This window comes from Lycium barbarum, chromosome 11 (genome assembly GCF_019175385.1).
Source record: "Lycium barbarum isolate Lr01 chromosome 11, ASM1917538v2, whole genome shotgun sequence".
Lineage (NCBI taxonomy): Eukaryota > Viridiplantae > Streptophyta > Magnoliopsida > Solanales > Solanaceae > Lycium > Lycium barbarum.
The window spans coordinates 14,927,839-14,952,957 of NC_083347.1; the positions used below are offsets into that span (position 1 = coordinate 14,927,839).

Below are 25,119 nucleotides of genomic sequence, written 5' to 3' on the forward strand. Positions count from 1 at the left end.
TTTTTGTTTTTGCGTTTTAGTTATGTACTTAGTAGAATTGTTCGACAAAGCAGTGCCACATGACACTCCTCAACCTATGATAAACCTGTCTCTGACTCTAATGTTGTTTTCTACCCCTTTCCCGCTTTCGCCTTTTCCAATTTGTCATTTTCCCTCTCATATTTCTCCCATCATAAAATTAAATATACAAGTTCAGACAAAAGATGCACCAGTGTTTAATAGGCTTATAATTTTTTTAAACCAAAAATCTGTACAAGCTATTGTAAAAATAGCAAAAGAAAATAGAAAAACCAAAAGCAAAAAACAAATCCTAACTAAGCTAATATCCAACAATCCATGCATATTGAAAATCTAGTCTTGGTGCCTTGACTTCCTTCCATTTTTCACACCATCAAGCTCTCACAAGGTGGTATGAAACAAAGTCTACTTGAGTCAAATTCAGGATGTCAGGACAACTAACAATTCTCATAAAAGATGAACCTTAGCTTCGAACCATTCAGCAAGTGGAAAATGGGCCATGTTCTTCAGATATGATCCGCCTACTTACTAGTTGAACATCATCTGCATGGGAATGAGCATGAAACCACACTGATACCATCCTTACAAATAAGTATTCAATCAGATAGTCTGAAAATCACCATATTTCAGCATAGCAATGTCAACAACAGAACAACTGCAAAACAGACAACAGATACTTGTGATAATATGTTATCCTCAACTGTGATAAAATGAATCAAAAGCATATCTAATTCTCAGATTGGTAATCTGAGCTTTATCAACATTGATTAATTTCCTAGCCATTGTTAGAAGATACTAGAAACTATTGAACTGATGTATACCTGCAAAATCAAAAGCACAGTTAGCTAAAAAATCTGTAACTACATTGCCTTCTCTAAATACATGCTCCATCCTCACAGGCCTTCTTCTTACCAGTCTATGAATCTCCTTAACAATCATGTTGATACTCCAAGTTATATTCCATGCTTCTTCTATAAACAGCTTCATTGACAATGAATCAGTCTCCATAATCAACCAAAACAAATCCCTTCCAATGCAGTATTCAATTCCAGTTTTAATAGAAAGGGCTTCAGCAATCTTATTGTTGCCATCCTATATTCTTTTTTCCTCAGCATAAACCAGATCACCCCTTTGATTTCTAACACAAAAGGCAATAGAACTTGGACCTGGATTTCCTCTAGATGCACCATCGTTGTTACACTTATACCAACTAGGATTAGGCATAAACCAAGTCACTGTCTTGCTTCTTATTTTAGGCCTCAATTGCTCAAAGTAATCAATAATATCAGGCCACTTCTTTGGAATATTCTGCATCTTGGGAAAAATAGTGTTGCATAATAGAGATATATATTCAAGTTGATGTCATATAACACCTTGAACAAAGAACTAGAACCTCCATGTAACACAGTATTTCTTCGTTTCCATATCTACCCCACTATAATAGCAGGAACTGCTTTGTATACCGATTTCAACTTATAATGACATGAAGCATTCGACCATATTCTTATAGTTGCTTGACCTGAAAACAGTTCATATTGGAACCAGCTACAAAATTAAACTCCTTCCATACTGAAACTGTGTTATATCCCGTATTTTCGTACGTTGGATGATTCATAAGCTGAGGTGGGGTCCACATGTCGAGATTTTTTAGGACATATGACAAGTTATATGAATAATATATGCGAAGTTAAACACAACCTAAGAAGGACCCTTGATCCAAATCAAAGTGAAAGCCCTCCAAAATAATATTTTTAAGATACGTTTTCGGGTTATTTGACTTCGGGAGGTCATAACCTTAACAGAATTTGGGAATTTGGGAAAATTCCCAGAATGAAAGTTGTAGATAATTGAAATAGATTTCCAACCATAGGTCGTGGGTCTACATGTGACATCGAGATAAGGAGATATGGATATTTTAAGGCAGAAAGGTCGAGCTGCACAGTGAATTCGGCCCAACCCGATTCCAACTCGGGTCAGGCCCATTACCCATGATATTTAATGAAAATTTTCAGCTTTCTCCTTCATTTTTCAGACCAAAATTTCCATAATTTTCAGGGATAGAAAGAGAGAGGAGAGGTAGAGAGAGAAACCAAATTTTGACCACAATCCAAGCCCCGAATCGCGAAGCTTATGAAGAGAAAAGTGTTGTACGTCGCGTTGCCTTCAAGTTGAGCTAAAGATCAGAAAGAAGGAGAGGATAAAAGTGGTTGCTTCATACTTAAGTTAAGATTAAGGTCAATTTTTCATTGTTAACAAGTTTATTTAGATTTTTAACGGATTAGAACGGAAAAAAATAGCATTACAAACTCGTTTGTTGTTTTGTTGGGATTTATGGATTAAGGGGATGTTTTAGGAGGATTAAATGGATGGAATTAGTTGAGTTATGATGTATAATAATTGTTGATAAGTTTTTGTTCTTGAATTTGGGAGAATAAAGTGTATAAAGATATTGTATACAAAGCGTATACCGGGCTATTTTGTGCCGACATTTGGGGCTATTTTATGTAATTTTCGTGGCTGTTTTACGACAATATTTTGGGGTTGTTTTATGTTATATTTGTGGCTGTTTTGTGACAATATTTTGGGGTTGTTTGATGTAATTTTCGTGGCTATTTTGTGACTATATTTTGGAGCTGTTTGGTATAATATTTGTGACTGTTTTGCGATGATATTTTGGGGACTATTTTATGGTCATTATGGACTGTTTTGTGGGTTGGAATATCGGGGGATTGGCTGTAGTTGTTGATGTTATATTATGGATATACGGAAATAAAGAAGTGTATACAAGCATTGGCATCCGAATGTATATTGGGCTATTTTGGGAGTAATTTAAGAATGGATTTAATTCTAGTTTGATATGAAATTGTTGGTATTGTTGTTGTTGGTTTTCTTATTGATGTTTGTCTAAGTTGGAATTTCAAGGATTGTTAAGTTTACAGGGGAAATGCTGCCTGAATTTTATTAAGTTTCATTCGTACTTGGATTGGTTAGTAAGTGATGTGAATAATCTAACTGTGGCCTATGTTATCTTAATTTTAGACTTGCGGGCTCGAGAAGTAGACGTTGGACATTAGATAGAGTTCAAGATATGTGAGGCTAGTCCTTTCTTTCTATGGCATGAATCTTATAGCTTGACTCTTTTTTTATCCATGAGTTCCCTTAAGTTCAGGAAAATATGAGTCTATGTCCATAATTAGCCACACAAGGTAATGAGTAAAGTAAAGAAATCCCAATACTCATGTTGTGATGATCCTATGATGTTAATGATGCTGTTTATTCCTTACACTCACCTTATTTGCTAATTTCTTCAAGGCGGGGCAGGATGTCAATGAATGTTCCACAATGACGTCGGAAGCCACCAACCTTATGTCACTCCTATATAGTTATGGATTTTTATTAGGCTCTTATCACACCGCACCGCGCTATAGTCGGCCAGGCAGGCACGTAGATGTGCACACCACTATAGTGGGCAGCTTATACCCCAGACGTAGGAGGCCTGGACGCAGGCTATAATTATCACACCGCTCCTACATGGACGGGCAGCTTATACATTATCACACTGTACCTATATGGACGGGCAACTTACATGATAATGATTATGAGTAAGTCAGCATGCATTATTTCATTTATATTTGATAGCCAGTACATATTGCTCTTTATTGATTCCTCCTTATCTCATTAATGCCTTCATATTTCATTGATATATTGTTACTGTTTATGCCTCTCATACTCAGTACAATATTCGTACTGACGTCTGTTTTCTTCGGACGTTGTGTTCATGCCCACAGGTAGACAGGGAGGTGAGCTTGATCCAGATTCTTAGTAGTTGTCAGCTGATTGAGAGCACTCCATTGTTCGGAGGTGCTTATGTTTATTCTTTTGGTTCCTTTATGTATTTCGCGCACGACGGAGTCTTGTTCTGTCTATATGTATAATATGTCAGTAGAGGCTCGTAGACACACAGTGTGGGTTATATGGTCTCACAAGATTACTATGTTATATTTGTATATGTTATTTTGATGGCCTAAGGGGCATATGTATATAAAATCATTTGTGTTGCCAAATGAAAAATGGTTGTCTTATGATTATGAGATTATGAATGATAAAGAAATATAAAATGATTATGACGAGTGAGGAAATGAGCGGTGCTCGGTGGTTAGCCTCGGGTACCCGTCGCGGCCCTAGTCGGGTCGTGACAAACTGCTAGCTCTCCATTTAAGAACCAGTGATCAATTGTTTCTTGATGATAAATTCCGCAACAACAACACCTTGGTACCACATTTATTCCTATACTTGCAAGCACTTCATCTACAGGAATTTTGAACTTCCACAATCTCCACAGAAAGAAAGAGATTTTGAAAGGCAATAAGAAATTTTGAAAGGAAATCCTTTAATCCACAAATTCTTGTAATCATCAGATTATTGAGCTCTTTGCCTTAGTAGTTCCCATGCACTAGATACAGAGAATAGGCCAGTACTAGTCATTATCCACCAAGCCTTGTCCCATTCTTGTGACACTCCTTTAAAGTGTAATTCAGTTGTAATATGCAACATAATATCAACAAGAAACAATTGTTGTAGTTTCATAAGATTTCAGCCTCCATCTAGCATTAACTCTTTAACAACCTCCACTGATTCATCAATATCATTAAGAACATAATAAAGAGCACCAATCTTGGTCCATTGATCATATCAAACATTTGCAGTACCACACCTGGTTTCCCACCAAATTTCCTGCTCAATATTGTTTTTTGCATCAAGCATCATTTTCCAGTTTTAAGAACCATTCTTCCACTGCACATACTGAGGCTATTGATTCTTGCTGTACTTTATCCACATAAAATTGGACCACATTGTATTTGAAGTCCTGAACCTACACCATAGCTTGGCTGCCAAAGCTTTTGAGACATCAAAGATTAATCTAAATCCCAAAGAAAAATACTGATAAACCTTACGAAAAGAAAAGGTTTAAAAATCATCAAAAGCAAATTTTGGATATAAATGCTGGACTTGTGGCAAATCAGGTCACAGAGCAAGTGATTGCAAAGTCACTAATAAAAAGAAGGTCGAACCCATCGGGAGACACTTGGGGTTGACAAGATTTTTTTACTTAGACACCTAAACTCAGGAATGTTTCTATTGAACACTTATACTGCTCTAAATCTATTCCAATTACACACTTTTTGTACAATCAACAAAATATATAAAGTGAGTGTAAGATACTCGCGATGACATGTTAATATGACAAATTAAATAAAGGCATGTGGCAGGTATACCAAAATATAATTATTAAAGAATGTATTGCTTCTTCTCCCACGAGTTAACACCGGAGCTCTGACCAATCCAGGCAACGACACCACTGCCAATGACAATCAACAACTCAAAGTCATCAATCCCAACTTTATGCCTCTGCAATCTCATATTGGATCCCAGCCAGTGAAAAAAGAGTGAATTCAGGTTCCAAATTATTGAAAAATCGATTAGGCTGGGTAAAGCCCCTAATTTCACAAGTCCCATCACAGTAGCACCCTTCATCTCCATTGATAAAAAATCAATATTATCCCAGATTCAAAATAGAAGGGGAACAAAGACAGCAAGAAAAATAAAGGCCAAACTCATCGACAGACACATGTGGTCGTCCATTTCTTTTACTTGAGCACCTAAAGTGACCCTTGTTCCATTTAAACACTTCAGGTAGGTCATTCATATTCCACTTAGACACTTTTTGCATCGTTATCAGAGCAAACCCAACACCAAAGGGGGCACCACCTCATTGCACATCCAACCAATCCAAAAGCCCCAATTTTAATGGTCAAAACTCCACGAATTTACAAATTAGTAAATTTATAATTAGAATGAGGTGGCAAAATTTAATTGAGTTGACACAATTTAAATGAGCTAGCACAATTTAATTGGCCACTTAATCCACGTAAGAGATGACTGGTGTTGGTTTTGCTCCGATAACGGTGCAAAAAGTGTCTAAGTGGAATAGGAATGGCCCACCTGAAGTGTCGAAATGAAACAAAGTCCACTTTAGGTGCTCAAGTGAAAGAAGTGGACGGCCATAGTGTTTGTCAATGCGCTTGGCCAAAAATAAACTCAAATGATTGGTAGGTATGTATTATTTTCATAGTAGTACAAGAATGGTGACAGTTATGAAATCAGAAATATATAAAGGAGAATATGGTAATGAAAAGGTTGTCAATATCAGCAGGTGATGTAGGGAGTTAAAGAGTTGTCCTTTGAATCTCCATTGTTGAATCCAATTTGGTGAATCTATTCTTCATATCCTTCTTTCAATAATGTTCCTAAAAATGGTAGGAGTAAAAGAAAGATATTGGTGAAAATTTGGCCATGTTAGTAAGAAAAGAATGAAGGAGAAAGTTGGGTGGCCGTGGCAGGGTGGTGATTTATGGAGGAGGAAGTGTTGGAAGGAGAAAGAAGGAAGGAGAAGAAGAGTTTTTTTTTTTGTTTGTAAAATTAAGTCCTTCACGCGCCTGATTTATGTGATAATCACTCAACTTTCCAAATCAACCAAAAATGTCTACATGGAACAATCGAATCCTACTATAGGTGTCTAAATGGTGCAAATCTTAGTTGAGGTGTCTAAGTGAAAGATCTTGTCAGGTGTCTCCCAATGAGTTCGACCTAAAAAGAAAAAGAAGAAAAATCTTCTTGATGTTGATGAAAAAGTAAAAGATAAACTCTATTCAATCCTTGAAGAAAATGATAATACTTCATCTTCTTCTAGTGATGAATATAGTAATGAAGAAATCAGTTTAGATTACAATTCAGATAATAACTCTTTTGAAATTGTAGATTGAAGAAAATGATAATACTTCATCTTCTTCTAGTGATGAATATAGTAATGAAGAAATCAGTTTAGATTACAATTCAGATAATAACTCTTTTGAAATTGTAGATTGTCATTGTACAGAAGCTATATGTACTTGTAGCCAAAATTATATTAATGTAATTACTAGTGAATCAAAAGAATTCCTTCTTTATTTAATCAGTCATATTGATGATGAAGAAATCAGGAAAAAATATTTAACAGAATTGAAAAATATTGTTATTAACCAAACCAAGGGCAAACTATCTATTAAGCCTTTTAACATGAAAATTTTTATGAAATCCTAACATTTTTGTCTTGAATTCATGATATCCGGAATACCTAACATTGCAGCATATGTCCCCTTTTTTTTTTTTGGCCCTGATGTTCTTAGCACATAAATGAAGGCATCATTTTTATATTGTTCAAAATTGAGGAGAGAGTTTAATTTTTAAAATAAAGTTAGATAGTGTAAATGATTTTTGCCAAAAGATAATTCGAAAAAGTTTTTTTTTTTTTTATATGATAATTCACGACTGAGCACGATCAAGTTTACCGGTTTTATAATTAATTTGCTGAAATAGAATTCAATCAACTTTAACATTACTTTCAAACGGTAAATCTTAAATAAATTGCAGCTTCATCCTCAGAGATTATGGTGCTCTTTGTCTTCGAGCATTGGCATTTCTCCGCAGGGATTAGATGTTTAATATTACACTCTTCAGGTAATTTCATTTTATACTGCTCGAGAACTCTTCGCTTTACATATAACCCTAATCTTATATGATCATTAACGAAGTGACTGAAACTAAAATTAAGGTTTCTAAGTGAGAGTTTTGAAATCGAGAATGCGAGTTAGTGCTTCCAATTTGCGACTTATGAACTCAACGTCCCAAGGAATGATTTGATTACAACTTCAGGATATGTTTTGATTTTCTTAAAATTGGAATTAGTGCCGTAATTCTATGTTTGCTAGCATGGTTAGGCTAATAAATAGTTAGATACAACTCCCTTCGTCCCAATCTAAGTGTCTTTCTTTCCGCCACGGTCAATAATTAGAAAATTGATAATTCAAACATCCTAGCGACGAAGTTTAAAACCACAACAATCAAGCCATTTTAATAAAGTACACACATCTTTAATTTAGGAACGAAAGAGTCAAAAATTTCATTTTATTCCTTAAACTTTTTGCCCGGTCAAACTAAAACACTTAAATTGGGACGGAGGGAGTAGTTTATATGCTACAGTTAGTATAATTCTACTCTGTCTTAAGAACAATCAAGTATGATTAAAGCACATCCTAAACAATCACACAAGTGACATAAGTTTGAATCTTGCGACTTTCCTGCGATGATGTATGGGCAAGCTATCAAGATTGAATTCCATACTCAACTGTCGATGTTTACTAAGATTTGAATTGAACTTCTGCCTAACAAAATAAGTTGTCCTTGTGATATATTAGTGGAAAATGTCTCTTTTTAAAGTCAAGAGCTTAGTGTGTGCGGTAAACATGTATTTGTTATCGACAATGGCTTGATCAACATTTGGTGCAAACCTAAAATCATCATAACAAGTTGAATCCATATCCATATACAGAATTTTAGCTTCATGATTCAGTTAATGAATTGAGTCAGATTCATATAAACTATTACACACTGATGCTTTAAAAAATGGTGAGGTACACTTACTTTGAGCGGTTGATGAAAGAAAATCGAGAGGTAATAAACTTATAAATCTTGACAAGTTGTCTTTGGAAATTTCTGTAATTAAATGATATTTTTGTAACGTTCCTATAACTTAAAACCTTATTGTATCACATCATTGGATTCTTCAATATATAGTTGACCTGTGTACAATATGTAAATCCATTTGATGGAAAGATTACCAACACTGCTATCTTCCTGTATAGTCTTCCCGTTGTGTCTATTATCTTGTATTTGATGTTTTTAAGTTGTATCCAAGCTGGAGCTTCATCAAATCTAAGTTCAGATCCATAATCAAGCTCCTCAGGAATTACAGGCGTTTTCATTACTCTCTTCAGGCAATCTTATCTCATATGGTCAAGTTTTCCTTATACATTTTATTCTAATGTAGTGTTCTTCATTGATTCATGGTCATTGTAGGCAGATATAGAACTATTGACGCTCAATGATTGAGGAAATAACTCAAACTAAGATTAAGGTCATTAAATGGGGAACTTTGGAAATTGTGAATATACTTGTAAGTTGTAACTAGTAAGGAAGGTGCTAGTTACTTAGTGGGCACATTGGGGAAGTATGCATGGCTATAGAGAAGCCTGGTATCGGCAGAATCAGAACATTTGGTTGGGATATTTGCAGAATTGATGACAGGAAGTTGGCCTTCCCTGCCTGGACATGTGAGCTAAGGTTTTCCCACTTCCTTCTCTTATCTTTTTCTGTTGAGAGTCGGAAAAGGGTAGAGGAGACGGACGCCGCAAAGGTGTCTTTACTCTTTAGTAGCCTAATTTGGGCGTGCTACCAGACATATACAATGCACTATCAATTTGCTACTGGTAAAGGTCCAGTGACTGCAGTTTAGTTTGATGTATTGGGTACAGAGTAGCACAGAATTTGAAGCAAATGAAGTAACTAGGTGAAATCCTAGATCCCCTCTGGCCTCTATACCCCAACTAACAATGAGAGGCAAAACATGATGTTTGCTCTTGCTTGCACTTAGATGATCGATGGTGCTCTGATAGACCTGTTGTTACTAGGTTCTATAACCACAGGAAGAAGGGTGAAAATAAGGCTTAAATGTAACTGTATTATGTATTTCTAGTTGTTACCTAGCAGTTTAGACAGTTAATTTGTGTTGTATTATACTAGGGAGAAGGGAAGACAGGCAGCTTTTCCTCTAGGATTTCTCTGCGAGATTTGGAGGATAGGGTTCCTCATATTACCTTGGTTTTTAGATGTATTGGTTGTTCATTCTCTTATTTCTTTGTTGAGTTTGGAAGTTCACAGATTAAAGTTGGGAAGGTTTCTAGGTTCCTAACATGCTCCTTAAAATGAATGGTTTAGTTGGAGAAACGACAGTCACCTGTGGTATTAAACAATTTATCTACGTTAAATGAAATTGTGGCAGTCTAGAAAATGTTAGAGAAAACTACTTATACAGAATAAATATCCGAGGCTTTGCTGATTCCTGTGGTGTACAATGCACATGGAATAAATTCAGACAAGTGCAAAGTCTCAGGAACTCAAGATTGCATAGCTCCTTATCGTGGTATTTGAGTAAACCTACAATTAACTCTGTGATGTTACATGCTAATTCCTTAATTGATTTCCAGGTATCTGAGTGGACCATACGTCCACCTTCTATTTAAGATCAGAGCAGAGACTACCAAAAATGTAGAAAGGAAACCTATTCCCATACTAATATAAAATCTTGCAGTTATAAACTTGTCCTCATCACTCAATGTTGGATCTTGAGGTGGTTCCTCTACGTAGCAAGCTACTGTTAGTGGATAGCCACAAAGTCCAGGATTTCCAATGTACGATCTGTTGTCGAAAGCCAGTAATTGTTCATCTAAAGGGATTCGGCCAGACAAGTTGTTATATGACAAGATCAAGATTCCCATGTAGCTTAACTGTGAAAGTCGAGCAGGAATTTTCCCTAAAAGATCATTTCTGTGTAAGTCGAGGAAATTTAGTGCCCTAAATTCACCAATCTTCAAAGGGATGTTTCCAGTTAAATTGTTTCTTGACAGGTTCAAACTTCAAACCATGCAAACCCACAAGAGATGTAATTTCAATAGGGATTTCTCCTACCAAGTTGTTGCTTGAGAGATCAATGCTCCTCACCATACCAAGTATGCTGCTGTATTCAAATTGTCTTCCCTTCCACATCAAAATTGCACTCTCATCATATGAAGCATTTATTGTACACCTCAATCGCCGACCTGAGAATACCAACTCTTAATTTGTTGCATCGCACTCTCTTCTTCAGTCATTGCAGTGAGGTTGTTGATACATTTTGGTATGGTCCCAGATATCATATTTTTGGATAAGCCCAAGATTTGAAGTTTTGTTAGCTGGCATATGCTTGAAGGTATGCTTCCACAAAACCTGTTGGATTTTAAGATAACAATAATGATATCAGATATGTTATTCCCAATCCATGCTGGAATTTCACCGGACATGTTGTTAGACCGGACATCTATAACCCTTAACTTTTTGCAGTTTGCCAGGGACCGAGGTAGTTCTGTCAAATGATTGTTTTGAAGGTGCAGCATTCCCATTGTCTGCAATGAACCTATCAAATTAGGCATCTTCCCGAAGAAGTTATTGTTCCCTAAATTAAGATGCATGATACTTCCAAGTGTCCAGCAGTGAGGAAGCTCTCCAGACAACCTACTATCTGAGAGGTCAAGATATCCCAAATAATCAAAATTGTCACAAATGAAGGAGATCATCCCAGAAAACATATTACTGGAGAGATGAATTGTTATAAGACTGGTAGGAAATTTTGCTAATGGACCACTGAATCTGTTTGTAGCCAAATCTATGCAAAGAATATCACTCATCTTCCTTGAGAGATCTGTTGGGAATAAAATAGACCCGCAAAAATAATATTCACGGTATTAGTGATAAACGCGGAACACTAAGTTATGGTTAAATCATCAAGAATAAAATGCAGCAATAATGACACCAAGATTTTACGTGGAAACCCTTCTGAATAAGGGAAAAAACCACGGCCAAGAGGAGCAGCTGATATCACTATAGTAAGGAATTTTACACTGTGTAGTAACGAGTATAAATACTCCTAAGACCACTACACCCACAAAAGAAATAACACTCTTTTGATTTCCCACCTTACGACAATATCACTCACACTCTATTTTTCTTCACAGACTATTTTCTCACAGTCTATGGAACACCTCACTTTGCTCTCACTCAGATGTATTGTCTGAGATTTAGGTGTGTATAGCAAATGATCTTGGTGTCTAACAAATGAACCATAAGCTGCCTATTTATAGGAATGAATTTCCTATGATGAGGTAAGCGCTTACATCACGACTATGATGAGGTAAGCGCTTACATCACGACTAAGATGAGGTAAGCGCTTACATCATGACTATGTGAACAAAAGAATTGACTTGTTGGCCAATTTCACAATTGTTACCAATGTGATTTTGTCAAAGGAAGAAAAATCTTCCTTTCTTAAAATATGGGATAGGGGACTGGACCCCACAAATCTCCCCCTCCAGTCCCATTCACCTGAAGGAGGGTACAATGACTTCTAATTTGAGTGCATGCCGACAAGTTCTTTGCACGATTCGAACTTGTCTCTAGGTACCGCCTTGGTCAGCATATCTGCAGGATTTTCACTCGTGTGAATCTTCTTGACCTGGAACAATTCACTCTCCACTTGTTCACGAATCCAATAATACCTGACAGTGCGACACACTTCTGCAACTTCGACTGCCATGGTATAGCTCCCCCTAAGTATCCACTTCACAGCTTCCCAATGCTCTTTCCCTGGATTTTCGAGAAATCTGCTAACAACACCGACTGCATGAGCAATATCTGGTCGAGTGCATACCATTGCATACATCTTGTTGGTACGAGTTTTTCGAGCATACAAACTTTCAAGATGCTTCCATAGGGTCCGAGCATGTGTCTCCCCAGAAATATGGTTCAACACATTATCGTCAACCCACTGTCTAATAAAGCCGCAAACCTGCCGATGCAACAAATTCCACTCTTCATCTGATTTATTATCAGGCTTTTTATTGGCAAAGACAGGTTGATGAAAATTCTTGACATAGAGCAAATCTTCCATTTTGCCCTTCCAAATGACATAATTTACGCCACTCAAAGTAACCATTCTACTAGTGTTGGCTTCCATCATTTATCACAAATACAAATACTATTTTATTCGAATACCAAAGTAATTCTTTTCTGATGTGGAAGTTCAGACTGTGCTGCAACCACAGAGCATACTCAGACAGAACCTTGGCTCTGATACCACTTGATGGGAATAAAATAGACCCGCAAAAATAATATTCACGGTATTAGTGATAAACGCGGAACACTAAGTTATGGTTAAATCATCAAGAATAAAATGCAGCAATAATGACACCAAGATTTTACGTGGAAACCCTTCTGAATAAGGGAAAAAACCACGGCCAAGAGGAGCAGCTGATATCACTATAGTAAGGAATTTTACACTGTGTAGTAACGAGTATAAATACTCCTAAGACCACTACACCCACAAAAGAAATAACACTCTTTTGATTTCCCACCTTACGACAATATCACTCACACTCTATTTTTCTTCACAGACTATTTTCTCACAGTCTATGGAACACCTCACTTTGCTCTCACTCAGATGTATTGTCTGAGATTTAGGTGTGTATAGCAAATGATCTTGGTGTCTAACAAATGAACCATAAGCTGCCTATTTATAGGAATGAATTTCCTATGATGAGGTAAGCGCTTACATCACGACTATGATGAGGTAAGCGCTTACATCACGACTAAGATGAGGTAAGCGCTTACATCATGACTATGTGAACAAAAGAATTGACTTGTTGGCCAATTTCACAATTGTTACCAATGTGATTTTGTCAAAGGAAGAAAAATCTTCCTTTCTTAAAATATGGGATAGGGGACTGGACCCCACAAGATCTGGTACATTTCCACCCATATCATTGTAAGAAATGTTTAGGAAGCTCATTCCAGACAACCGGTCCCAGAACCAACTAGGAACGTCACCCGAAATTCCAGAAGCTGAAAAATCAAGGTCAGAAATATTATGCTGGTTCCACAGCCCGTTTGGGAATTGAGGACCCAATTTACAGTGGGTAAAACGGACGAGATCCAGTTGAAAAGGGGCGATCCAATCTGAACTGACTCGAATATGTAATTGAGCATTATAAGAGAGGTCCAACTCACGTAATTGTGAGATCCTGAACAGATGAGCTTCAGATATTGTGCCTTCGAGCTGATTGAAATCGAGGTACAACTTCTCAAGTTTGGAAAGGCGTCCGAGTTTTTGGCCAAAAATATCCCTTATGTTTAGGGGTAGGCTTAACTTTGTCCTTTAAATAGAACCTTGACCACTATATATCCTTTAAGTTTGCAAAACCTGAGCACATTTAGTCTCACTAACAGAGAACTCCACCTCCCGTTAGAAAACTAACTGAGATATAACATGTGATCTGCACGTGATTCTTGAAGGGGAAAAAGGCGTGCTTTTCCACCCAAAGTGGTAGATTTCCCTCCTCTCTCTCAAAAACCTTTCTTCTCCAATTCCCTTTTCATCTTTGTTTCAGAGCTAAAAAATCACGGCCTTCTTGAAATCACTTCAAATCTTCACTACTTTGGTTCACCCAATCAATGATTCTTAGGAGCATCAATGGTGCAAGAAACCCTAGTTATGGTGAGTATTACAAATCATAATTTAGTTTCATGCAAAATCACTTCAATGATTGCTCCTACAAGTTAATATAGCTTTTCAATGTATGATTTTTTAAACTCTTCGTTTTGGGGACCTGATTTGTCAACTTGAAAGAAATCTTCTTTTGTTCTTAAATAGATGAAATAATGGGGCTCTCCTCCCGATTTATTTTTGTAAGAAGGCTCATTGAAGTCTGATATTGTTAATTGAGAAAAATACAAGTGGAGTTTTTATATGTTTTCTCCCTCAAATGGTCCCCCTTTTGAAGATTCAATATCTCAACTTTGAAATAAATGCACTTCAAATGGTCCTCCTTTTAAACGGTATAAAATAAGGCAGTATATATGTATGCACCATTACTAAATTACTTTTTAAATTTTTTTGTTATGCAGATCCTCTATACGAGCCAGAATATTTTACCATTAAAATAACACATGGTGGTATAATGAAACACAAGCCTACAAGATATCATGTTGGGGGCCATGTGGACTTTATTGACGATGTGAATATGACCGAATTGAAGCTATCAGTATTCAAATCAATGGTTGAATTATGTGGTTATACGAATGACTCAGTTACTTTTTGGCACGAGTTCGGAAGGTTAGGTGACAAAATGAGGCATGTTTCAACTGATATGGAAGCTACTGTTGTTGCAAAAAATATCCTAAAGATCGAGTAGTTGAGGTATACTTTGAACATTTGGACTCGTATAATGAAATGGGTATTGAGGATGTTATGTACAGGGGACCAAGAAACTCAAGTGTTAAAACTCAAGCAATTGTTGAAGAACATCATAATGAAGTTGGAGGTGAAAATTCTTCAAACAGTGAAGATTTTGAAGATTCAGAAAATGACTTGTCAGATGAAAATGATTTATCAGAAAGAATTACAAATGAAAAGCGTAGACATGAGGTTAGTGAAGAATTACAGAGAAAGTTGTATGCCGAAGAAGGGGAATCGGATTGTTGCAACTTCCTATGTTTATGATTGTTATAAGGTGGAAACATATAGAAGGGTCTATGACTTTGCTATTTTACCTATGAATGGACAGGATATGTGGCCAAAGTCAAAAAACATTGCTCAATTGCCTCCCAAATTAGTAAGAACTAGCACTAAAGGAAGAAAGCAGACAAAAAAGGAGAAAAGAATCGGATGAAGTAGGAGCAAGTAGAACTAAAACGAAAAGGAGACAGACTTCTTTGGATTGTAGCAAATGCCATAATACTGGCCATAACAGAAGAACATGCAAACTATATTTTGTTCAACCGGATCTCCAAGTTAATAAGCCATCATCTTACGCTTCGGGCTCATCAACTCGCGCAAAGCTTCCGGTATCAATAAATTACAGTTGAGCTCCATTTTTAAGTTATGTTTATGAAAAAAAAATTATAATACTAAGTATTTTGTATGCAGGTTAGAGGAGGACCTGCGGCGCGGAGACATATGCAATCAACTCAAGAATTTGACTGATAATTATGTTGGTATCTGCTGAAATATAGCTACTATATTGGTTGTTTTGCTGCTGAAATGTCGTGAGAATGCTGATTTTTGACTGCTTGAATGTTGTTTTTATTGCAGCTGAAATGCTATTTTTGCGGTTGGAATGCTGTTTTTTGTTGCCAAAACACTGTTTATTTTTTCTGCTGGAACGCTGATTTTTGCTGCTAAATTCTTTCTGCTAAATGCTGAAACTTACTGCTGGCGCACTGTTTTTTAGCTGCTGAAATGCTGTTTTTTTTTTTTGGCTGCTGGAACACTTTTTTTTTGCTGTTGGAACGCTGAAGTTTGCTACTGAAATTCTTGTTGCTGAAATGCTAAAAGTTTTGTTGCTGATGTGCTTATTTTTTGCTGGTTCGAAGGCTCATTTTCCCTGCTAATGGAGATGCTTGAAGTTTGCTTTTTTTTTTTTTTTTTTGGTCTATGATGATTGTTAGATTTGATTTACTGGACTTGAAATTGTAAAGATGTATGAACTTCATTTTTGAAACCTACAATGTTTAATGAATCAGTGATATTTAGTTTCAGCCAATTTTTGTCACCACTTCTACCTTTCTTTACTTGTAAATTTAATATTAAAGGTTTTTTGAAATTCTGTTAGTTTTCTAACAGGATGTGAAGTTCTCTGTTAATGACACTAAAAGTGCTCAAGTTTTGCAAATTTAAGGACATATAGTGCTCAATGTTATATTTAGAGGACAAAGTTAAGCCTACCCCAAAAATAAGGGATATTTTTGGCCAAAAACTCAAGGCGTCCAATACCCTCTGTTAAACCAATTAATTGATTATGGGAAAGATATAATTCGCTCAACGATGATAAGAGAAAAAAATCAAGGACTGATCCCACTATTCTGTTCGAAGATAAATCCAAAATAACAAGACTTGAAAGTTTTCCAACAACTCTTGGGATGGATCCATTCAACTGATTACGTCCGAGCCTCAGTTCTCTCAAAGATGAAAAGTTTGCTACAGTATCAGTCAGTGAACCACCAATGTGATTCTCTTCTAGGTGTTGGAAATAAAATAGACCCGCAAAATAATATTCACGATATTAGTGATAAACGCGGAACACTAAGTTATGGTTAAATCAGCAAGAATAAAATGCAGCAATAATGACACCAAGATTTTACGTGGAAACCCTTCTGAATAAGGGAAAAACCATAGCCAAGAGGAGCAGCTGATATCACTATAGTAAGGAATTTTACACTGTGTAGTCACGAGTATAAATACTCCAAAGACCACTACACACTCAAAAAGAAAAAACACTCTTTTGATTTTTTCCACCTCACTACAATATCACTCACAACTACTAAAAAAAGGGGATTTTTCCACCCAAAAATTTCGACCTCACTTTTTGGTGGAAAAAAAATAGACCACATGAGGTCGAAATTTCCAAATTAATTTTTTTATTTTATTTTCTGTAGGATTTTGACCACATGGGGTCGTTTTTTTACGGGAAAATATGATTTCGACCTCATGAGGTCGATTTTTTTTTTTTGTACAAATAATAAATGAAAAACAAATCATTTTGCACAAAAGTAAATTATATAAATATAAAATAATTAATTAAAAAAATAAAAAAATAAATAAATTTCGACCGCATGAGGTCGAAAATTTTAATTCAAATCTGGCTTAATTTTTTCGATCACATGCGGTCGAAAAATTTCAATAAATAATACACCCACACAGGCGGATGAAAATATTTCATCTCCCCCCAAAACTTTCTCTTCTCTTTCAAAAACATTTACCCTCTCTAAACTCATCTTCCCCAAATTTCCCACCACCCCACCAACACCGGCGTTGTCCAAGTAGGCGACGCCGTCTAGTTAAACCACTGGAGTAGCCACAAGCCGCCGCCGACTGAACAGCGAGCTGGGTTAGTCCTTTTTTTTTTCAATCTCATTTTATCATTATTAGTTGCATTACTTTGTATAGTTGTAATTTAATTAGAAGATTTGTTAACTTTATTGATTGTTCAATGTTTATTTTAGGTATTAGATGATTTAGATAATATTTCTTTGTTTGCTTTTTGGTAAAAGAAAAGAAAAGAAAAAACAAAGAACGAGGAAAAAAAAACTTCAAACGAAAAAAACACATTCTTTTGCTCTTTCATTAGAGCATTTCTTGAAATCTTTAAACCTTTTCGATTTTTCATTAATTTTCCACGAGAAATTGGACTGGTTATTTAGTACAGAAAATAAAGGGATTTTTCAGTTCATTTGCTTACCAGATCTTGGTTGTTGAAAAGTTTGATTTTTTTTTTGAGTCAAGTTGAAGTAATATAGCAATAGAAGAAAAATGAAGTATTGCTTTTATACTTGTTATTTTTTAGGAGAAAAATCGAGATTGGTTGGCAAATCACTGGTTTCTTGATCTGTTTGAATTTGAGTTCTTTTTATTGTCATTGAGGATTTACAAGTTGATTGATAATATCTGATCTGATTGGAGTTATTTAATAAATGGTACTATTGGATTATTTCTTGTTATGTTTGTTATTAAAGTACAACATTGTTTGATCTGCATTTCTTGATATATATTTTGTTTGTTTTGATCTGTATGAAATTTGATTTAAAGGGTATTATTCCTCATTGTTATCAGGGGATACTTTATGCCATTGGGTTAATTTGGTCATGGTGATAAAGACTTGTTTATGACATTTTATTTTGCTAACTAAGTGTGCTGTAAAAGCTCCAGCTTTGGTGAAAAAATAATAATCATAGATTGCTATAAGTCTATGGATGTTGAAGGGACTATGTTGTTTTCTTTTAATTTGTATGGATTTTATTTAGGTTGAAATTCCAATTAATCTTGTTCATCAAAGCATCTGAACTTTAAGATGACATAGTTAAGGAACTATGGTATGGTGTGCTTAATCTATGTTGGTCAGCTTAGTTATTTAAATTATTTTAGCATGATTTTGTAAGTCATGATGTTGGATTGGTACTCTGTTTGTTTAAAACTTTCATGTGCTGATTAGTTTAACTTATGGGACATAGTTAGAAAGTTGTGTTTGATAAACTTCAAGGAAGATTAGTATAGCTGAGCAAGTGGTCTTTACACCACCTATGAGACTATAAAGCTAATGCAAATTTGTCCTGATCTAGCTATAGGATAATAAAACATAAGACCTAAAACCTGGGAATTTTAAAAATTGTAAAAAGATATGTGTATAACTAAATATTGAAGAAACATTGAGTTTTTATTTCAAGCATGATCCTCCCTGTCCCCTTCTCCCTTGGGATTGGTTGTGTCATTATCTACATTTATGACTGTTCCAAATTCATGTTGCTCCTATATCCCAAATTCATTTTTTCTAACCTTTTTTTAGTAGTGTTATTTTCTTAAGGTCTTTTAGTCAATTATTTTCATATTAGGTTCAAATGATGCATGAATTGTCTAGCCTATTTCTCCCATCTTGAGAATAAATTTGGTACTTTAACAACAAAATCCTAAATTCCAAATTACATTGAGGAGACTACTTCTTCGACAGCAGGTTTGAGCGCACTCATTATCTTATGCTCGAGTATAATACCTTTTATATATGTAGTTATTTTAAAAACAAATGTAAATTCCACATCTTGATCTGCAGTGCATTTAAAAAGTTCCAACCACAACATGCTACAAAGAGCAGAGTGAAGGGTGCCAATCTCTGCTTAAGATAAAGAAAGTAGAAAAAATCTGTTCCATATTTTTCAACTAAAGTCCAAATACAAATCAAATCGAAACAATAAAAACATAAAACACAAAGTCCCCATAATGTGTGTAGTGTATTGCAGAATTTATTAAATCCAAGAAAGGAAATAACCAGAAGAAACAAGATACAGGGAAGGTTTGGTATTTAGTAGTGGAATTAGGTCCAGCCAATTGGGGTCTGCTAAATGTGATGTCCTTCTATGAATTAGGAATAATACCCTTTTTCTAACCTTTTTTTTTTTATTGTGTAGATGGTGTGTGATAATTGGGGTAACGTAGACGACCTTCCCATGGTAGACGATGTAGGTCACAGGCCAACGTAGATCATGGTTTTGTGGATGAGGATAGTGAGGAGGATTCGGATCATGTCTCTAACACCCAGCGTTGACTTTTTGATTCGTATACTTTTGGATTCTAATTTTGCTATGTTTTCTTGGATATGTATATGATATTTAAGTGTTTGAATGTAGTATTAATTCGAATTAGAAGTACTTTGAAGGTGAATTTGATTGTAGAATGTAGTTTATGGTTGTTTAAATTTATGATGTTTAAGTGTATCAATGTAGTTGTAATTTGAATTAGAAGTACTTTAAATTGGAATTTGAGGTTGAATTTGATTGTAGAAGTATTTTGATGAATTGGATGTGTTGATGAATTGCATTGTTGATTTGGTTGATGAATGAGATTGGCTGGTGGGATGCTATAAAAGCAGCTGAATGCTGAATTGTTTTTTCCAGATTTTCGACCACATTAGGTCGAAAATCAACCCAGATATTGATAATTTTCGACCTAGTGAGGTCGAAATTGTACCCAGAAATTAGAATTTCGACCGCATGAGGTCAAAAAATTGGGAAACATTTTGAATTTCGACCACATGAGGTCGAAATCTGGCAACAATATTGCTAAATTTAGACCTCATGTGGTGGAAATTATGATTTTTTTATTTTTATTTTTTAATATTCTTTCATATTTCGACCACAAGAGGTCGAAAACTTTAAAAATATATTTATATAAAAATAATATTTTCGTAATTTAGGTAGAAAACTTATTTCGACCGCGTGAGGTCGAAAATTTTCGACCACGTGAGGTCGAAAAAAATTTCACCCTAGCTGTTAGCGACCATGCCTTGTGGTCGAAATTTTGGTCGAAAATTGGCCTTTTTCGACCTCATGTGGTCGAAAATTTTGGTCAAATTTCACTGTTTTTTTAGTAGTGACACTCTATTTTTCTTCACAGACTATTTTCTTACAGTCTATGGAATACCTCACTTTGCTCTCACTCAGATGTATTGTCTGAGATTTTGGTGTGATACAAATGAACCATAAGCTGCCTATTTATAGGAATGAATTTCCTATGATGAGGTAAGCGCTTACATCACGATTATGATGAGGTAAGAGCTTACGTCATGAAAATGTGAACAAAAGAATTGGCTTGTTGGCCAATTCCACAATTGCTACCAATGAGATTTTGTCAAAGGAAGAAAAATCTTCCTTCTTTAAAATATGGAATAGGGGACTGGACCCCACACTAGATTCAGGTACTCTAGAGAACCGACATGCATGACAAGTTTTTCATTATCTCAGGTAGCTTTCCGTCTAGATTGTTAGAAGCCAATCGTAAAAACTTTAAATTACTACTGTTACCAAGGCATCTAGGGAAACCACCTCCAAGTGCATTACGAGATAGATTTAGGTGTTGTAGGGATTTCATATTCCATAAAGCATCAGGAATTGGACCATGTAAAGCATTACCAGAGAGATCAAGGTGAGTCAGATTGCTTGAGTTAAATAGCTAGGTATATACAGAAGTATTTAGATTATTAGAAGAGAGATCAAGGACTGAAAGGGATATCAAAGAGTTACTGAAGGAAACACGGCAGGAAGCATAGAACTAGCCAAGCTCAAGACTTGAAGGGAGGGAAGCTTGAGCACTGATTCTAACCAATCAGTTGCTTTACTTGTGTTAACATAACTTATGGCTAGGTATCTCAACTGATGAAGACGCGAAACCCACTCGAGGTTATTCACAGATAGGAAACTATTATGGCTTAGATCAAGGCTGTTTAAGCTAGAAAGACTACCAAGATTAGGAGGCACTGTTATAAAATTATCACCAATACAAGATAAGGTAATTCCAACTTACTCAGAGAACCAAGAAAGTCTGGTATGCCTCCTGAAATTTGATTGTAACTAAGATCCAAAAACTTTAGTTGCTTCAACTCTTGCAAGGCATGACTTAGCTTACCTATCAGTGGCGCAATAGAAATAGATGCATTGTGATTGGAAGGGCCACGAAGATCGAGTCTGATGACATTACCAGTTTGATTATCACACAATGGACACCTCTCCATCTGCAACAATCTTGATTAAATACCTCATTTCCCCAAGAAGAAATTCGGGCATGGACGTCCAACAACTCCTGTTTGAAACTAAGAAGAGCGTCTGAACTGAACACAACACAGTTGACTGACAGCGCAACAAAAATGTCAAAGACAACAAAGCTGTCGAATGAACTTTTCAGCTCCACCCTTCTTCAGAATATTTAGCAAAGTACAGTTAAGACCAAATAAAATCTGAAAATCAGAACCACTACATAACTGCTGCTATAAATTTACTACTATTATTTTATTATCTCTAACAACTAACGTGTAGATAAAGACAGAAAGATAGAGACTAGAAAAATATTCTCTCTTTTTTTGGCCTTGAACAGATGGCTTCTTGGGACATGCATTGGTCAAATAATCTTCTTAATGGCATGGCTTTAATTATTAATTTAGGAAGCTTTTAAGGAGATGGACCCTCTCAGTTGTCAATTTTCCTCAGGTTCCTGCTGTTAGTTAACAAATCTCGTGCAAGATACATTTACGCTAAATACCTAGATAGCCTTTAAATTTGGCACAGTTTATAAGTTAGACATATAAACTTAGTTGATGACCAGATAGACACTTTACTTTGACAAATATGAGTCTCATTAACACTTCAGGTCATGAGTTCATCGTGAATTTCACTTGCTATTGACATGTCTAAGAGACAAATGAATCAATGACAACTGTCATTTAAAAACAAAAATCACCTGCAATTATATATTTTTTAAAAGAATACATATAATCCTCTTCAATCTTCTCTCTTGTATACATTCCCAGTCTTGTTCTACGTTAATCACAAACACCTTGTTCAATCTTCTTCTCCATTAATCCCTCCCCATGGCCCCATCCTCCTCTTCTTCTGCCATAACACCCTCGCACAGGCATAAATTGTTGACTCCTTCATTGTATTGCTTAACTGCTTGACCCGGCTTCTTTATTTAAAGGATTCTCTTGGAAATCTTATAGTTTGTTTGGCCAAGCTTCTAAAAACATCATTTTAAAATGTACTTTTTTTAAAAGTACTTTTCAAAAAAAGTATTTTTGGCTAAAAACAGTTTATGTTTGGCCAATTAATTTAAAAAGTATTTTTGAGCAGCAATTTGTGTTTGATCAAACTTTTAAAAAGTGTTTCTATGTGTATTTTTCTCAAAAGTACTTTTCAAAAAGTACTTTTGGGCAAAAGTTATTTTTTTAGTTTTTGAAAAATTGTTTATGCTACTCCCCAAAAACACTTATTTTCTCCCAAAAGTTTGACCAAACACCTCACTTTTTTTAAAATAAGCACTTATTGAAAAAAAAAAAATACTTTTGAGGGAAAAATAAACTTGGTCAAACAGGCTATTAGTCCCAACTTGTTATGAAATTATGAATGTCCATTTCTCAAATATAATGCTACTTCCACCATGTTAATGGTTCTTCCTTTTTCTTCCACCATGTTAATGGCTCTCCCATTTTCTTCCACCATTTCATATATTAAATACATATGTATCACTATAAATAGAGACATAAATTTTCATATGAGATACACTTGTAAAAACACATTTTGGAAGAATAGTAAAAATCTCTTCTCTTTTGTTATTCTATTTCTATGGTTTTCATCCATTAATATTGTGACTCTTTTAGCTTCATTTTACAACACGTTATCAGCACGAGACTCTGTCGTTCCGAGAAATACTTTAAAGCCTCGAAGGTATTGATTTTCTATTTTTCTTTACTAATGGCAAATCTTACCAAACGTGAATTTGTAGCTTTAGATATATCCGGCAATACTTATATGTCTTGGATTCTTGACGCCGAAATTCACCTTAATGCGATGGGTCTGGCAGACACCATCAAAGATAAAAATGAGACATCAAACCAAGACCGTGCCAAGGCAATGATATTCCTTCGCCATCACCTTGATGAAGACTTGAAAATGGAATATCTCACTGTTAAAGATCCTCTTACTCCGTGGAATAATTTAAAAGATAGATATGACCACCTGAAGATGGTCATACTTCCACAAGCACGTTTTGATTGGATCCATTTAAGGCTACAAGATTTTAAATCTATTAAAGCATATAATTCTGCCATGTTTAAAATTATTTCTCAGTTGAAATTATGTGGTGAAAATATCACTGATCATGATATGCTGGAGAAAATATTCTCCACTTTTCCTGCCTCGAGTATGCTCCTGCAGCAGCAATACCGAGAAATGAAGTTCAAGAAATATTCTGATCTAATCGCACATCTTTTAGTGGTTGAACAACATAATGAATTATTAATGAAAAATCATGAAAGCCGACCCATTGGTACTGCCCCATTCCCTGAAGTGAATGAGGCAAATTTTCGCCATTCTAGGCGTGGAAGAGATTGTGGCCCCAGTCGTGGTCATGGTCGTGGTCGAGGAAGAAATTTTAATCATGATTCTCGTTTTACACCAAATAATATCTTTCACCACCAGCAGTGTAAAAAGAAAGATGAAAAGCATAAAGCTGTGCAAAAGAAAAACTCAGAAAATAAATGCTACCTATGTGGAGGAAAAGGGCACTGGTCACGTACCTGTTGTACGCCAAAGCACCTAGTTGATCTATATCAAGCCTCTCTCAAAAAGGCAGAAAAATATGTTGAAGCAAATTTTATTTCTGAAGATAATATTGAGCCCATGCATCTAGATGTGACAGATTTCTTTGAACTCCCTGAAGGGAAAATAGATCATTTGATCGGTGATTGATCTGTGAAAACTTAAATATTTTATACGTGTCATTTGTATGTGGTTATGTTTTCATATTTATATAATAAAATGTGTGTAATACTTTGTCTAATCATAATATCTACTTCGATGTTCACTTTATTTATTATTTCATTTTTGAAGAATCTATGGAAATTCCTCAAATTTTATTTGGATCAATGACCAATCATGAAGATATTTGTGTGATTGATAGTGGAACAAAGCATGCCATATTCAAAGATGAGAAATACTTTTCTAACTTGCGTAGAAAAAGGGGAAATATTAATACAATTTATGGCAATTCGAAATTGATTAAAGGCTCCGGAAGAGCTACTATATTTCTGCCTAAGGGGACGAAACTTGTTATAGAAGATGCATTATTCTCTTCTAAATCCCCAAGAAACTTGTTAAGTTTCAAAGATATCCGCTGTAATGGGTATCACGCTGAGACATTAAACGAAATAAATGATGAATATATTGCTATTACAAAGAATGTCTCCGGCCAGAAATATGTTTTGGAGAAATTGCCAACTTTATCTTCTGGACTGTATTATGCAAAAATTAGTACAATTGAAGCAC

At 35.4% G+C, this 25,119-nt stretch overlaps 2 protein-coding genes and 1 long non-coding RNA gene across 3 annotated transcripts; 2 read left to right on the forward strand and 1 right to left on the reverse strand.

Annotated features, from left to right (window-relative positions):
- The first annotated feature begins 13,516 nt into the window (after positions 1-13,516).
- LOC132618572 (uncharacterized) lies at positions 13,517-15,226 on the forward strand. Its single transcript, XM_060333599.1, has 2 exons — positions 13,517-14,257; positions 14,668-15,226. Exons 1-2 carry the CDS (start codon positions 14,215-14,217, stop codon positions 14,952-14,954), a joined length of 330 nt encoding a protein of 109 aa, XP_060189582.1. The 5' UTR covers positions 13,517-14,214; the 3' UTR covers positions 14,955-15,226.
- Positions 15,227-17,291: 2,065 nt separating this feature from the next.
- LOC132620212 (uncharacterized) lies at positions 17,292-20,125 on the forward strand. The gene is made up of 2 exons (XR_009574741.1): positions 17,292-17,648; positions 19,717-20,125. It is a non-coding gene; the product is annotated as an uncharacterized LOC132620212 (long non-coding RNA).
- Positions 20,126-21,007: 882 nt separating this feature from the next.
- Positions 21,008-21,815, reverse strand: LOC132619463 (receptor-like protein EIX1). The gene is made up of 3 exons (XM_060334364.1): positions 21,608-21,815; positions 21,328-21,560; positions 21,008-21,256 (listed from the first exon to the last, which is right to left on the reverse strand). The coding sequence occupies exons 1-3, from the start codon at positions 21,813-21,815 to the stop codon at positions 21,008-21,010; spliced, it is 690 nt and encodes a 229-aa protein (XP_060190347.1).
- Between the last annotated feature and the right edge of the window lie 3,304 nt (positions 21,816-25,119).

Coding starts and splice junctions, on each gene's coding strand:
- LOC132619463 (XM_060334364.1), bottom strand. CDS start 21,815: ATGGAGAGGTGTCCATTGTGTGATAATCAAACTGGTAATGTCATCAGA. Junction 21,561..21,607: donor AGACTTTCTTGGTTCTCTGA/GTAAGTTGGAAT, acceptor ATTTTATAACAG/TGCCTCCTAATCTTGGTAGT. Junction 21,257..21,327: donor TTCCTGCCGTGTTTCCTTCA/GTAACTCTTTGA, acceptor GTATATACCTAG/CTATTTAACTCAAGCAATCT.
- LOC132618572 (XM_060333599.1), top strand. CDS start 14,215: ATGATTCTTAGGAGCATCAATGGTGCAAGAAACCCTAGTTATG. Junction 14,258..14,667: donor TGCAAGAAACCCTAGTTATG/GTGAGTATTACA, acceptor TTTGTTATGCAG/ATCCTCTATACGAGCCAGAA.